The sequence below is a fragment of the Alexandromys fortis genome, unplaced genomic scaffold, assembly GCF_014885135.2.
Source record: "Alexandromys fortis isolate MF-2015 unplaced genomic scaffold, M_Fortis_MF-2015_v1.1 scaffold_217, whole genome shotgun sequence".
Lineage (NCBI taxonomy): Eukaryota > Metazoa > Chordata > Mammalia > Rodentia > Cricetidae > Alexandromys > Alexandromys fortis.
In genome coordinates this window covers 1,549,560-1,564,508 of record NW_026068098.1, presented here as the reverse complement: position 1 = coordinate 1,564,508, position 14,949 = coordinate 1,549,560, and the positions used below count along the sequence as shown (strand labels likewise).

Below are 14,949 nucleotides of genomic sequence, written 5' to 3'. Positions count from 1 at the left end.
TTGGTGAGCTCCCAATAGATCAGCCCCCACTGTCTCAGTGGGTGGGTGCACCCCCCGTGGTCCTGATATCCTTGCTCGTGTTCTCCCTCCAAGGCCAGCTGGACTGTGACTGAAAAAGCATGGGATAAAACCGGACTCTCTGATCATGGCGAACAATGAGGACAGATGAGAAGCCAAGGTCAATGGCAAGGGGTTCTGATCCTACTTCATGTTCCGGCTTGGTGGGAGCCTAGCCAGTTTGGATGTTCGCCTTCCTAGACATGGACCGAGCGGGGAGGACCTTGGACTTTCCACAGGGCAGGGAACCATGACTGCTCTTTGGATTAGAGGGGGGAGGGGAGAAGATTGGGGGGAGGGGGAGGGAAATGGGAGGCTGGGAGGAGGCGGAAACTTTTTTTTTCTTATTCTCAATAAAAAAAGGGAAAAAAATAAATAAATAAATAAATAAAACCTTTGTTATTTGGCTCAAAAATCAAGAAGGAAAAGATGGATCAATGTAACTGCTTAAAATTTTCCATGGTAAAAGAAAATAAACAACGAAAATGTGTGTGTGTGTATACATATATATAGTACCCCCAAAAGGGGGTGAACAAGCCTGAGTCCACTCCTTAGATAGGCCTGCCTAACAGTGTGGCCTTTAGTTCTGGCATCTACGAACTGACAATTCAGGAAGATCCCTACCTTCCCCTAACTGTGGGAGCCCACAAAAGTGGAGCCCTCCACCCTGACTAAAGGAAAGAGAACACAGATCCATTTTTGTTCCTTCAAGGTTATATGACAGGAGGTTTGACACAGGTGTGGCTACTGTCAGGATGTTTTGACCTAGGATGTGGTTACTTGGTGTTCTGGGTATTAAGAAGGTAATTACTACATTTGTTCCTTGCATCTTAGTAAAGAAGCCTCTTGCCTTCACCTTCCTCTTTGGACTGAGGCATAGAAAGTCTATGAGAAATAAATGCCAGCGGATCTCAGTACTTACTGGATGCCCTGCCAACTCTTTCCCGAGTCTCTACCTTTTCTCTACCATCTTTTTTTTCTCTACCTGCCATTTCTCAATCCTCACGCTCCCCCCACCACCCCAAGCACAGACGAATATGTCAGTGGAACCCAGCAGCAAAACCTTAGTAATGGTGGCTCACCGGCTACATGACACAAACACCTCAATTTATAAGAAGCCCTTCGGTGATTTAGACTTTTTATTGCTGTTAATTTTTATTTATTTTTATTTTATGTGCACGGGTGTTTTGCCTGCATAAATGTCTGTGTACCACCTGTGAGCCTGGAGCCCCTGGAGGCCACTGAAGCCCCTGGAACTGGAGTTAGACAGCTGTGAGTCACCATGTGGATGCTGGGAATCAGACACGGTCCCCCGAAAAAAGACTACATGAGCAGCTCCAGTGACAGCCGTGGGCACTTGGTGTCCAGCTGGTTCTCCTGTGAACAACACTGCAGTGTGTTGCCACACTTCCCCAGGGAGAACTGGACACACCCTGTCGCTGGCGCACCTGTCACTGTGCACCCAGCTGCTGGTGCACCTTGTCACTGCACCCCGTCGCTGTGCACCCTGTTGCTGGCACACCATGTCACTGCACCCCGTCGCTGGCACACCCTATCGCTGATGCACCCTGTCACTGTGCGCCCCGACGCTGTGCACCCCGTTGCTGGCACACCCCAATGCTGGCACACCTTGTCGCTGGTGCACCCTGTCACTGTGCGCCCCGTCGCTGGTGCACCCTGTCACTGCACCCCGTCGCTGTGCACCCCGTTGCTGGCACACCCTGTCGCTGGTGCACCCTGTCGCTGTGCGCCCCCATCGCTGGTGCACCCTGTCACTGCACAGAAGGAGAAGAGAGGCCTCAGAAGTTTGTCCCGGGTTTCCTACAGATTCCTTCCCACGCTCCCTTCTGACTGCTTCTGTTCTGTAACGAGTCTTCCTAGCAAATCACCAAGAGTGTCTGTGGAACCCCACCCCCACACATATCCTAATATATGAAGAACTTCTAAAAATAAAACAGAAAACCAAAACCTAGAGAAGAACAGCTACAGAAACGGAGATAAAAAAGAAACACAAAAAGATATCTAGCTCCCCCACCTAACAAGAAATTCAAGTTAAAACTATTCTGAGATAGCCCTGCTTATCTTCCAGGCTGGTTTTAAAAAAAATCACAAATTGTGCCAACATGCTGTGATAGTGCGCCTGCAGGCACAGGCAAGAGCTGTGCATGCGAAACTGCAAGGAACACCCGCTTGCCCTTCTGCCCAGAGATCCCACTCCTAGGAGCTTATTCCCCAAATGCATAGACATAAAGCTCACAAAAGACCAAAGGTGCACACACACATACCCAGTGTCACTTTGGCAGGCCAGCTCGCCCCCCACTCTTCTTGCTCTAGACTGCCTTTTCCCTTTTCTCATTCTTCCTGTCTGCCCTTTCCACTCCCAAAAAACACAGGCTGGCCTAGTTTGCCGTCCCTGTGCCTCAGTTTCCTGAGACAGGAACTGTGCTGTTATCTAGTAGTCCATCTTTACCTCTTCACCTCACCTTTAGCTGTCATTCCTTCATCCCTGCCCTGCTTGTTTTTGCCTGTGTGTTTGTGTATGTGTGTGTGTGCACATGCGCGTGCGTGTTTGTAGGTGTGGGTAGTCTTGTGTACTCAGGTACACAGGCATATGTGCACTATGAACATGCGCACATGAAAGCTCACAGTGAGCACTGGGTGTCTTCTTCAGTCAATCTCCACATTGTTGAATGAGGCTAGGTCTCTGGCCGAACCCACAGCCTGTCAAGTCTAGATGTCTAGGTGACTGGCCTGCCCAGAGATTCCTTGTCTATGCTTCCTGAGTGCTGAGATTACAGGCAGCTGCCATGCCCAACCGTCTTCTGCATGCTGGATACAAACTCTGGTCCTTGTGCTCACCGGGCACACACTCTTACACAGAGCCACCTCCCCTCCCCGCCCTCCACACCATGTTTTCTTTTTGTCCTTAAACACGTTCTCTGTACCTCTCTCTTCTTTCTATCATCTATACTAGCCACTGTTCTGGAGTCTTTTCTTCTTTTCCTTTTCATTTATTCCGCACAACTCATGTTATATACACAGTACCAACAATATCTCTTTACTGCCTAAAATGACTGTCACTGATGGGGTAAATGTTCCATAGCTAACTAGGACTCTATTTTCAGAGTATTCTACCCCTGGGTAGTGGCTACTGTTACAGAAAATGTTCTATTCACAGGGAAGAGTGAGGCTAGAGTCCGGTGCCCTGAATACCAGTCTAACAGACAAAAACAAACAAACAACAACAACAACAAAAAAAAGAAAACAGCGGCTTAACCCTACTTAGAACCTGGTCCCTCCAAACCCTGCATACACATCCACTGAAACAAGAAGGGCAACTAAACAAATTTTTAAAAAACAAACACAAGAAACATGAAAAATCCAAGAAAATCTCTCCTCTAAAATCTACCAATCCCAAAATAACGTTCGACCAATAAGCATGAGTCACATGGCATTCTGGACAGCGATGGCAGAAGAATGGTGACAGCTGTGGTCAAAGAAATGAAGGCATGGAGCTACCAAAAGATGGCCCCGTGGTTAGCAGGACTAGCTGCTCTACCAGAGGACCAGGAAGTGTCGATTCCCAGCACCCATATGGCAGCTCACAACCAGGGGATCCGATGCTCTCTGCTAGCCCTGTGGTCTGTATATGTGTAGGTAAAGCACCTATATGCATAAAATATTTTAATTATTAAAGCAAAAGGAGGGCTGGAGAGATGGCTCAGTGGTTAAGAGCATTGCCTGCTCTTCCAAAGGTCCTGAGTTCAATTCCCAGCAACCACATGGTGGCTCACAACCATCTGTAATGAGGTCTGGTGCCCTCTTCTGGCCTGCAGACATACACACAAACAGAACATTGTATACATAATAAATAAATAAATAATATTTAAAGCAGAAGGAAAGAAATGAAGACATGAGTGAACTTCTGAATAAATGTCAAGAAAGCACAAACAGGGAGGCCGGGGTTGAAGAGACGGCTCAGTGGTTAAGAACAGGCTGCTCTTGCAAAGGATCCCAACCATCTATAACTTCAGTTCTATAAGCACTGTCCTATTTTTGCCTCTGCAGTGTACAGACATGGTACATAGACATACCTGCTGGCAAAATACCCATACACATAAAATAAAATAATAAAAGATTTTAAAAAGAAAACACAAACAGCTGAGTGAAGAAGTAAATACAAAATATGAAATGGAATTCAACACGGAAGAGAAAACAAACTGAAATGAGGCTAGAAATGACATCAAATAAAAAGGGCGGTGGAAAGTCAAACCATAGGATAGGTCAGAGAGAGGACAGAAGTTCAAGGCCTGAAGACAAGGTATGAAAAGTAGTATATTCAGTCAAGGAAAAAAACATAATTTTAAAAAATGTACAATGCAGGCTGGAGAGCTGGCTCAGTTGTTGCTATGGCAGAGGATGGAGTTTGGTTGCAAGCACCCACACAGTGGCTCACAACCACCCGACTCCAGGCTGATGCCCTCTTCCTGACTCGATGGGCACCTGCAAGCATGTTTACATACTTACATTCTTTCTTCTCAAAAATAAATAAATATTTTAAAATATAGGAATAGTAATGCAAGGTCTCTTGGACACCATAAAAAGATTAAATCTATGAATGTGGGCATATAAAAAGAACTCCATGCAAAAGTTGTAGAAAATATTTTCAATATAATTATAGCAGAAAATTTCCCAAGTCTAGGTAAGGAGAGAGCCAACCCAGGACAAGAAGCACATACAACACTGCCAAACAAAAAGGACTGGAAAAGAAACTCTCTGTGTCATAGCAGAGTTAAAATATCAAACATACAGAACAAAATAAAAGTATTAGAAACTGCAAGAGAGAAACACCAACTCATATACCAAGACAGGTCCCTCAGAATAACAGCTGATTTCTCAGCAGAAATCTTAAAAGTCAAAAGGTCATGGAACCATGTATTTCAAGTCCTGGAAGGCCACAGCTGTTAACTCAACTATAACACTGTCTGTAACTAACTACAATAAAACTATCCATAACTAACTGCTATAAAACTATCTATAACTATCACAAAATTACCTATAACTAACTACTATAAAACTATCTATATAACTAGCTACTGTAAAACTACAACTAACTACTATAAAACTGTCTATAACTAACGACTACAAAACTATAACTAACTACTATAAATTGTCATAATTGAGATGAAAAGCATTCTATAGTAAAGGCAGACTAAAAGGATTTGTGTTCATTAACCAGACTCTATGGAGCATTCCAAAAGAAATTATTTGGACTCAGAGAATAATAAACACAACAAAATGGCTACAGGGGAAAAAATAAATATACTGGAATAGTAGTTTAACAAATGAGAATTAGAATAACACCAATTACTATAAAATCAGCAAAATGATGAGAATTAATACATACTTTTCAATAATAATCCTGAATACTAATGTCCCCACTCCTCAATCAAAAGACACAGAGCAGGAAACTGGATTTTAAGACAAGATTCATTTGTTTGCTGCCTCCATGAAACACACCTCACCATCAAAGATAAACACTATCTTAGGGTCAAGGATGGAAAAGGTATTCCAAACAAACAGCCAGAAAATAAGAGTTGTTCTAGCATCTGACAAGATTGGACTTCAAACCAACTACTCAGTGGGCTTTTTAAAGAATTTTTTAAGTGTGTGTGTGTGTGTGTGCATGTGTGTGTGCCCAAGGTGTCAGACTCCCCCAGATGCAGGCAGTGAGCCACCATGTGGGTACTGGGACATGAACTCCAGTCCTCTGCAGTAGCAGTATGCGCTCTTAACTGCTGAGCCATCTTTCCAGCCCAAGATATTGTGATTTTCTTTTTAGTTACACATATGTGGGAATGGGACATGTTTGTGGGAGTGAAGAGCCAGATAAGGCCGGAAGAGGGCATCAGACTGCCCGGACTTGAGTTACAGGGGACTGAGCACTACTGAGCAGCACTGAGGTTAGCCCAACTGGCATCCTCCTAGTGAGAGAAAGGGTGCTCAGCATGCCACCTTTATACGATAAGACCATCAACAGTTACAGTAATTAACTGCAGAAGTCTTCAGATTAAACCAAGACAAAAAGAACCAAGACATATTCTCAAAAACTGCGAGATTGAGTCACCCAACATAGGTGGTGGGATCGGAACTCTGCAAGAACAGCGGTACAGCCTCTTAACTGCTGAGCCATCTCTCCAGCCCCATCAGTGGGGATTTTTTTAAGAAGGTCCATGCTAACCAATGGAACAGCCCATCAAGAACACATTACAATTCTAAACATACTCATAAACATGGGAGCACCCAATTCCACAGAACAAATACTATTAGGTATAAAGCCAGAAGTTAACTCCACACAGCAATAATGAATTCAATGCTCCATTCCCATCGATAGACAGATCATCCTAACAAAAAATAATAAACATCAGATCTCAGTGACATCATAAATCAAAGTGACCTAACAAGACGTCTAGAGAATATTTCATCCAAATACTGCAGAATACACATCCTCTTCAGCAGCCCATGGAACGTCCTAAAGTAGATTATATATTAGGACAGAGAACAAGTCTCAACACATACAAGAAAACTAAAATAACTTTTTGTATCCCATCTAACTACAATGGAATAAAACTAGAAATCAGCAGCAGGAGAAACTAAAGAAAACTCCAAACTCACAGAAACTAAACAATACACTGTTTAATAATAAACAATTTGCTGAAGAAATGAAGAAGGAGATCTTAAAATGTCTGGAAACGAATGAAGACAACACAACCTGCCAAAACCCCCTACAATACAATGAAACTAGCTCTCAAAGGGAAATCCATACCTATAAGGACCTACACACGAAAATCAGAGCAATCTTAAGTAAATATCTTAATTACGTACCTTACAGCCTCGGCAAACAAGATTAGTCAAGCTCCCAGCAGCAGATGTAAAATCATTAAGATCAAGAAGAGGGGCCAGAGCGACAGCTCAGCAGGGAAAGGCTGGTCACCAAGACTGACAACCTGAGCTTGATCCCCAGGAAGCACGCAAGACAAACTGTCTGTCCTCTGACCTCCACATGCGTGCTGTGGTGGGCGTGCCATGGCATGTGTGCACGACTATGTGTGCATGCATGCGCACCCCACACAACACACAGCTCCCAAATAAATAACTGTGATTGTTTTAATCTTTTAAGATATTAGCCAGGCGGTGGTGGCACACGCCTTTAATCCCACACTTGGGAGGCAGAGGCAGGCGGATCTCTGTGAGTTTGAGGCCAGCCTGATCTATAAAAGTTAGTTCCAGGACAGGCTCCAAAGCTACAGAAAAACCCTGTCTCAAAAAAAAAAAAAAAACAATAGTAATAATAATAAAATAATCAAGGCAAAAATACAAAGAATTGATGAAACAATGTTCCTTTAAAATATAAAAATAGATCAATAACTCCTTGGTCAGACAAACCAAAATGAGAAAAGATATAAATTAACAAAATTGGAGATGAAATGGAAAATATCTACAAGCTCATCTATTTCTTCTAGATTTTTCCACTTTAGTAGAATATAAGTTTTTAAGGTGTGTCCTTATGAATTTCTGAATTTCATCGGTATCTGTTATTGTATCATGTTGTATCATATTCAGATGATGTCCCTGGGAGGCCTGCTCTTTTCTAGGAGAAGAAGGGGGCATGGACCTGGGGAATAGGGGTGGTGAGGAAGAGGACCGGGAGAATGGAGGGAGGGAAAGCTGCAGTCAGGATATATTATATGAGAATTAATCTCCCAATTCAAAAACATAGGCTAGGCCTGAAAGAATATACTAATTGTACCAGACCTTTAAAGAAACACTAACATCAGTCCTTCTCAAATTACTCCATAAAATAAAAAAGGAATACTTCAAATTCATCTTATGGAGGCAAATACCAAAAGCAGATGAACGCACACATACACACACACACAAATTACAGATTAACCTTCCCGATGAACTCAGACAAAAAGAATTATCAAAAAATACTTGCAGACAGAATTCAAGATCACGTTTTAAAAAAAAAAAATCATTCACCACAATGAAGTTGGCTCTATTCCAGAGACACATCATGGATGGTTCCATACATGCAAATCAAGAAATACATCACAAATGAACTCCAAGACAGAAATCACATTACCACCTCAAGAGAGGCAGAAAAGGCTTTGGAAAAAATACAATATCCCTTCATAATTAAAACTAAAGATGGAGAGACCACCTACCAACATTATAAAGGCTATCTATGACCAGCTTAGAGCCAGCCCATGGTAAATGGAAAACTTCATGGAATCTTTTCTCCTGAGATCAGGAAAAAGACCAGGTGTCCACACTGTCCACTCCTACTCCACGGAGGGCTTGATGTCTTAGCAAGAGGAGTAAGAGATGGAAATAAGAGGGATGCATCTAGGAAAATGGTCAAAGAATCCTTACCATAGATGAATGGATCTATGTATGAGACCCTAGACTCCATCAGAAGACTCACACAACTGATACACACTTGACATGCCAATGGCAACCACACTGAGAATGAAATCAGTGCCCTCTTCTGCCCTCCACGGGCACGTCACACAGGTGGTACACATACACACATGCAGGCGAAACATGCATATACATAAAATTTCAAGGTCTAAAAAGTTTTCAACTTCTTTTAGAGTTCATCTCACTCGAACTAGAACGATCATGAACAAGAAAACGGATGATAACAAAAGCTAACAGATGATAACAAATGCCAGCAAGGAGGTGAGGAAGAGAACCCTAGTCATGGCCAGTGGGGATGTAAAAATTGAAAAGAGAAATTCCATGACCTAGTTGTACCACCCCTGGATATATACCCAAAGAAGTCTGACTCTTAGCACAGGGACTCTTGCACGTCTACATCTATCGCTGCTGTATTCACGACTAAGAAAAACAGCCTAGACGACCATCACTTAAGGAATGGACAAGGAAAAGGTGGCGCCTATAACAATGGAATTTTATTCAACCATAAAGAAAATGAAATTCACATTAAAATGTGTGGAATTGAAAAATATGGTATTCCAGGCTCAGAATGACAAATACCAAATAATCTTTAAAACGCAGGTCCTAGCTTCTAATTTTAATACATGCATATATGTGGGAGTATGTATAGAGCCCAGGAAACTAGAAAGGGACCCATGAGAAGGGAGAGAGATTGTTTGGTGAGGCAGGCAACAGAAGTTATGTGATACCAAGCAAAAGGAGAAGGCCGGGGTGTTTAAAGGCTTAATCAGGGAAGAGGGGCAGAGATATAGGGGATGAAGGAGAGAGTCAACCAAAACTAATGAAGTATAAAAATGTCTTGAGGAAATATAATACTGAACAAATTAAAAGAAAAAAAGAGCTGGGCATGGTAGCACCATCTTAGATCCCAGCACTTGACAGTCAGTGGCGGGAAGGTTCTGAAGAGGTAACCTCTGCACCTCTACCTTCTTTCTTCTCTCTCCCCTCTCTCTTTCCTCTTTCTCTGGTACCCCTTCTCTCTCTCCCCTTCTCCCCTCCCCTCCATAGCCCCTTACTCTTCCTCGTGTGATCCGCCGCTCCTGGTGGGACCAGCCTCAGGTCACCCCATGTTATAAATGATAGCAGTAGCCCACCAAAAAACTGCATAACCTCCATCTACCAGAAGCACCAGACAGCCAACTGAGGGGCATTATACATAACTATCAAAGTGACAATATCTTCAAAGAAAAAAAAAAAGACTAAGGAACTATTCCAGAAAACATGAGACATAAATGACATAGTGACCAGGTGTGGCAGTACGTGCCTATAATCCCAGCATTCAGGAGGCTGAAGCAAAGGACACAAGCTAAGACCTGGGCTACATTCCATCCCTTTAAAAACAAAAGTGGGGGTTGGGGGAGATGGCTCAGCAGTTAAAAGCACTGGCTGCTCTTCCAGAGGACCAGGGTTCAATTCCCAGCACCCTCATAGCAGCTCAAGAGTGTAACTCCAGTTCCAAGGAAAAGTTGGCCACCAAATGCAACGTATGGTACAATGGTAGACAGGGTTTGCCTCCAAGAAAGACAAGAAATGAAAGCGTTCACAAATCCAGCTCGCAGATAGAACAGTGGGCCACATAAATGTTAATTGTTCTGACTTTAGTAACTGGTCTTCCATTATATAAGTCCTTGCTCTCAGAAAGTAGCCAGTGAAACCCGTAAGTAGATGGTGCCTGCAAGCTTCTTTTAACCAGCTCAGAAACGTAATACTACATGCAGGACACAGAATGACAAAACAAGCGTTGAAACTGCTGAGACTTCGAGTACACGCTGGATTTTGTTCCCTCCCAGTTCTCAGTCGACTTGGAATTATTTAGAAATTGGTTTAACTCTGGAAAACTACTTTAGACATTTGGTTGAGATGTGAGACTGGATTTATGGAGTTTTCCTCTGGGAGTTCAGCAACCTAGTCATCCCTTAAATAGCTGAAACTTTACTTTTGGATCTCATAAATACCTTTGTCTGTTACTATCTTGGTCCCAGCATCCTCATGTACACTCAGCTCGTCTGACGGCTTATCAGATTTGAGGTTTTATGTATTTACTATAAAACACAAGTCAAAGGAGCATGACGGCTCACACCTGTAATCCTAACACTTAGGATGCTGAGGCAGAAGGATTTCTCAAAGTTCAGTATCGGCTAGGGAGCTCTAGGCAACCCTGGGTTGTACAATGAGAAGATTAAGGGAGGGGCAGAGAGAGAAAGACAGAAACAGAGAGACAGAGAGAGAGATAGAGAGGGGACACACACAGAGACAAGACCGGGACTCACAGTACAATTCAGTAGTAGAGGCATTTCTTACAAAGTCCCTGGGTTCAAAATCCACCACCCCAAAGCACAAAACAAAACAACAACAACAACAAAAACCCTGCTCATTTCATCAGTAGCACCCACTGTGATCGCCCAAGTCGATTCTATTCCTCAATCTCTGTTATCTTTAGCTGCATTTTGTATTTTGTTCTATTCTGAGACCAAGCTCAGTCTAAAAATGATGGAGCGCTCTAAGAAATACAAGAATTACTAATATATGGAAGCTGGTAAATTTAGGCTATGCAGTCTTCCTTCTGCTAGCACACTGGACACTCAGGACTGACAATAATCACCGGGGCTTCTATGGCACAAAACACCCGGAGGAAACCTCCAGGTTTCCATGTCACTGTGTCTAACGCCTATGGCAGCCTGCAGCACAGCTGCCACTGGAGATGAAAGGAACATTAATCACTCACTTCAAAAGGTCAAAACTGAGCACATTTTAGATAGTTACAGCAAGAACAACGAATAAGATCTCAGTTTACTAATATGAAATAAAGCACTGAAGATTGTTTTCCTGCTACCACTATGCAATGCTTTCTATCTCAGCAGTTTGAACACCACAAAAACAAAAATCTCACATGCAGACATTAAAATGAGAACCTTTACATATTGCCTTCATCCCTGACTCCACCAGGCTGAAGGGAGTGTCAGGTGCAGGATAAGACTGTGCCTTCGGGGAGTTGCAAATGGACAGTAGGGTTGTCAAAGCAATACTGATTAGAGCTTGTGTTTGGGGAAGCAAGCAACTCCTCAATGCACAGCCACAAAACTCCTCTATAGTGTATATTTCCAAAAGAAAAATCAGCACAAATAAAGTGTTTTCCAGCTTGTGACCACTGCTGGCCCCTGAGCAACAAAAGGGAAGACATATCGGCAGGAGATGGACTGTAGCAAATTAGAAGACACCCCCACAAGGTTGCCAAGGAAACCAAACCAAGTATATTTTTCTACACACACACACACACACACACACACACAAAGAATCGCAGGTAAGGTGAACATACCACAGCATATTTGGTGACAAAGGTCTACCATCCCTACGAAAATGCATTAAGAGGCTAAATTTACTTACAAGCTATTCATGAAATACTTTGTCGGCAGGTATTCCCTAACTCCTAGGTCGGAGGGTTCTGCAGCTACCTTCCTAAAAGCAGCTAAGTCTGAGCCACTGACAATGCAAAACATTCCCTCGGGTCTTTTCCAAAAATTAACATTACCAAAAAAGAAAAGAACTATCTCCCCCTCCCCCCCCAAAAAAGGGAGAGAAAAATCTCCAAATTTAGACCTTTTTATTTTTCAAAATGGAAGTCTTTTTTTAAATGCATTGGGGTGTGTGTGCGTGTGTGTTTTAAAGAGCAAAGACTGAGTGTATGCAAACCAAAGTAGGAGCTGAGCTTGGCTGTGCCATTCCAGAATGGAAAAGAGCTGAGTGGGAAGGGGGACCGGGTGTCAAGTTGGCAGGGCACGTGTAAACATCTCCACGAGTAGGTGGTTGGTACATCAGCAGGGAAAGGTGACACGCTCGCTCGTGAGAGCACAGGAGGACCGGTGACAAGCACCAAGGTGTGTGTGTGGGGGGGGGGGGTGAGACAGACACGGACACTGCGTGAGCTCTCAGGTGTAAGGCCTGCAGCGAAAGCATCTGCAGCAGCATCCCCGCGAGGTGCAGCCCGCCCAGGAACCCTGGAGCTCCATCCCCTCAGCACCCCATCTTCTCAGAGCCCCATCCCTCAGCTCTCTATGCCCTCGGATTGAGTCCCGTCCCCTCAGCTCCCCATCCCCCAGATCGAGCCCCATCCCTCAAACTCCCCATTCCCTCAGACTGAGCTCCAGCCCTCAGCGCATCACCCCTCCGCGCTCCTCCCGCCGTCTGATCCCGCGGGGAAAGGGCTTCGGGACTCCCAGCGAAGTGGGCGCGATGGGGCGCGGCTCTTACCCGGTGCCGCAGTCAACCACGCAGGGAGGCAGCGAGCCCGCCATGCTCGGCCACGAGGCGCTCGGTCCTCGCCTGTCCCAGTCAGCGACCGGCTGCCTAGTGCCCAGACGTCGGTTGGCCACGGGCGCCGCTCCTCCCTAGGAGCCACCGGGAGCCCGGAGGCGCCGCCGGTGAGTGACGTCACTCTATCGTTGGCCAATCGGGGACGCGCACGCTCCGCCCTCTAGTCAGCCATCCTTAGTGCTGGCAGCGAGGCGTTTTAGCCTACGCATCCATCCAGTTGAAGAGATTGGAGTTTATTTTTAACTGGCATAAGGTGAATATGACCCTATTTACGAGACCTGAATTATTTCTCTTCTCTCTTTTTTTCAAGTTACATTTTTTTTCAAGATTTATTTTTAGAGTGTGTGTGTGTGTGTTGCTATGTGTCTGTGAGAGGAGATGCTCTTGGAGGTTTAGGGTCGCCTCGAGCTGGAGTTAGAGACAGCTGTGAGCTTCCTGATGCGGGTTCTAGGTACTGGGCCTACGTGCCCTGGAAGAGCAGCAAGTGCTCTTGATTGCTGAACCATCTCTCCAGCCCCTTTTTCTCGTCTCTTAATTCTCATTTCAGTGTTCACTTCATTTTCCACCCCAACAATATCATGATTTTATTCCTAACACTTAAAGCTGGTTTGGGCACTAATTGATTTGTCATTGTTCATCTCTGCTGGACTCTGGATTCTCCTAGTATGGGGCCTCATGCTTAACACATTGGATGCTCAGATGGAAATCTTCTGTATGTTGAATGAATAACCTTCACTGTAGGAAAAAATACTTTTAACTGTCTGTCTGCTAGAGCATTGCATGGTTTATCCTGGGGGAAAATCAACAAATACGCAGCTAGTCTTGAGAAATAAATGACCTTAGCCAGCACCTTTACTGGGATTTAAAGTATTGTGTTTTTCCACGGGAGAACAATTAGATTAGGTAACTTAGTATCTTTCCTTCCCCCTGCCTGCAAGGGAGCAAATAAATCCTACACCTAGAAAATATTCAGGGAAACTAGAGAGAGAAGGAAGAGAGGTGAAGAGTTTGGAAGGTCCCAACTGGGACCCAGAACCAGAGCCAAGGCTGTCTTTCCTTCTGTGCATGTTACCAAGGTCCTGCCCAACTCTCTGTGTCTGTGTGTTTATTTTTGAAACCTGGGCTGAAACAGCAAAGTCCCTATTACAGTTTATTGGCACTGGCATGTATTTTAGTGTCCTTGACCTGATGTACATTTATTATATTGCTCATGCTTTTACAGTATAATTGATTGTTGCGGAATATTAGTTGAAGATGTGTTACATTCATTGGTTTATGCGGTGGAATATTTGTTTAATGGTGGAAAGGTGTGTTGTATTCTTTTATGTTGCATTTGTTTAACTCTGTGAAGCTCTGTTACTGTGCCTGTCTAAAACACCTGATTGGTCTAATAAAGAGCTGAACGGCCAATAGCTAGGCAGGAGAGAAAAATAGACAGGGCTGGCAGACAGAGAGAATAAATAAAAGGAGAAAAAGAGAAAGAGGAGCAAGAACAGGAGAAGACCACACCATGTGCCAGCCACCCAGCTATACAGCAAGTCACAGAGTAAGAAGTAAAGGAAGGTATATAGAATGGAAAAAGATAAAAGTCCAGAGGCAAAAGGTAGATGGGATAATTTAAGAATAGCTGGCTGGAAACACAAGCTAAGTGCAGGTATTCATAAGTAAGGATAAGACTCTGAGTATTTATTTGGGGGCTGGGTGTCAGACCCCCAAAGAGCAAATAGTCAAAAGATTTTTTTTTAAAAAAGTACAATTAATAGTTAATATTGATTGACAGCTGGACAGGCCCCAGAACACCTAGGAACAAACCTAGGCATGTCTGTGAGGGAGTTTCTACACTGTGTTGATTGAGGTGGGAAGACCCATCCTAAATGTGGTTGGGATCCCAGGGTGAGTAAAAAAAGAGGCCAGCAGAGCACGGTATGACCAGATGCCTCACCCTTCTGTTGCCATGGCAAGGATGTTATGCTCAAACTATAAGCAAAATAAGACTTCTCTTGTAATAGGAGCAGCGGGGCTGCATCCCCAGCACCCCGGCCACCTGCTAGCGTATGC

The 14,949-nt window shown here is 44.0% G+C and overlaps 1 protein-coding gene across 4 annotated transcripts in view; it reads right to left on the bottom strand.

Moving 5' to 3' along the window:
- The window catches only part of Actr3b (actin related protein 3B), a 96,598-nt gene extending 83,635 nt beyond the window's left edge, over positions 1-12,963 (bottom strand). For 2 of the 4 annotated variants that reach the window (XM_050123734.1, XM_050123737.1), the window contains exon 1: positions 12,829-12,963. In XM_050123734.1, coding sequence (XP_049979691.1) covers positions 12,829-12,872 — 44 coding nt within the window. In that variant the 5' untranslated portion in view covers positions 12,873-12,963. The remainder of the gene's footprint in view (positions 1-12,828) is intronic. The other 2 variants (XM_050123739.1, XM_050123735.1) reach the window with 2 other exon arrangements.
- Positions 12,964-14,949: the final 1,986 nt, after the last annotated feature.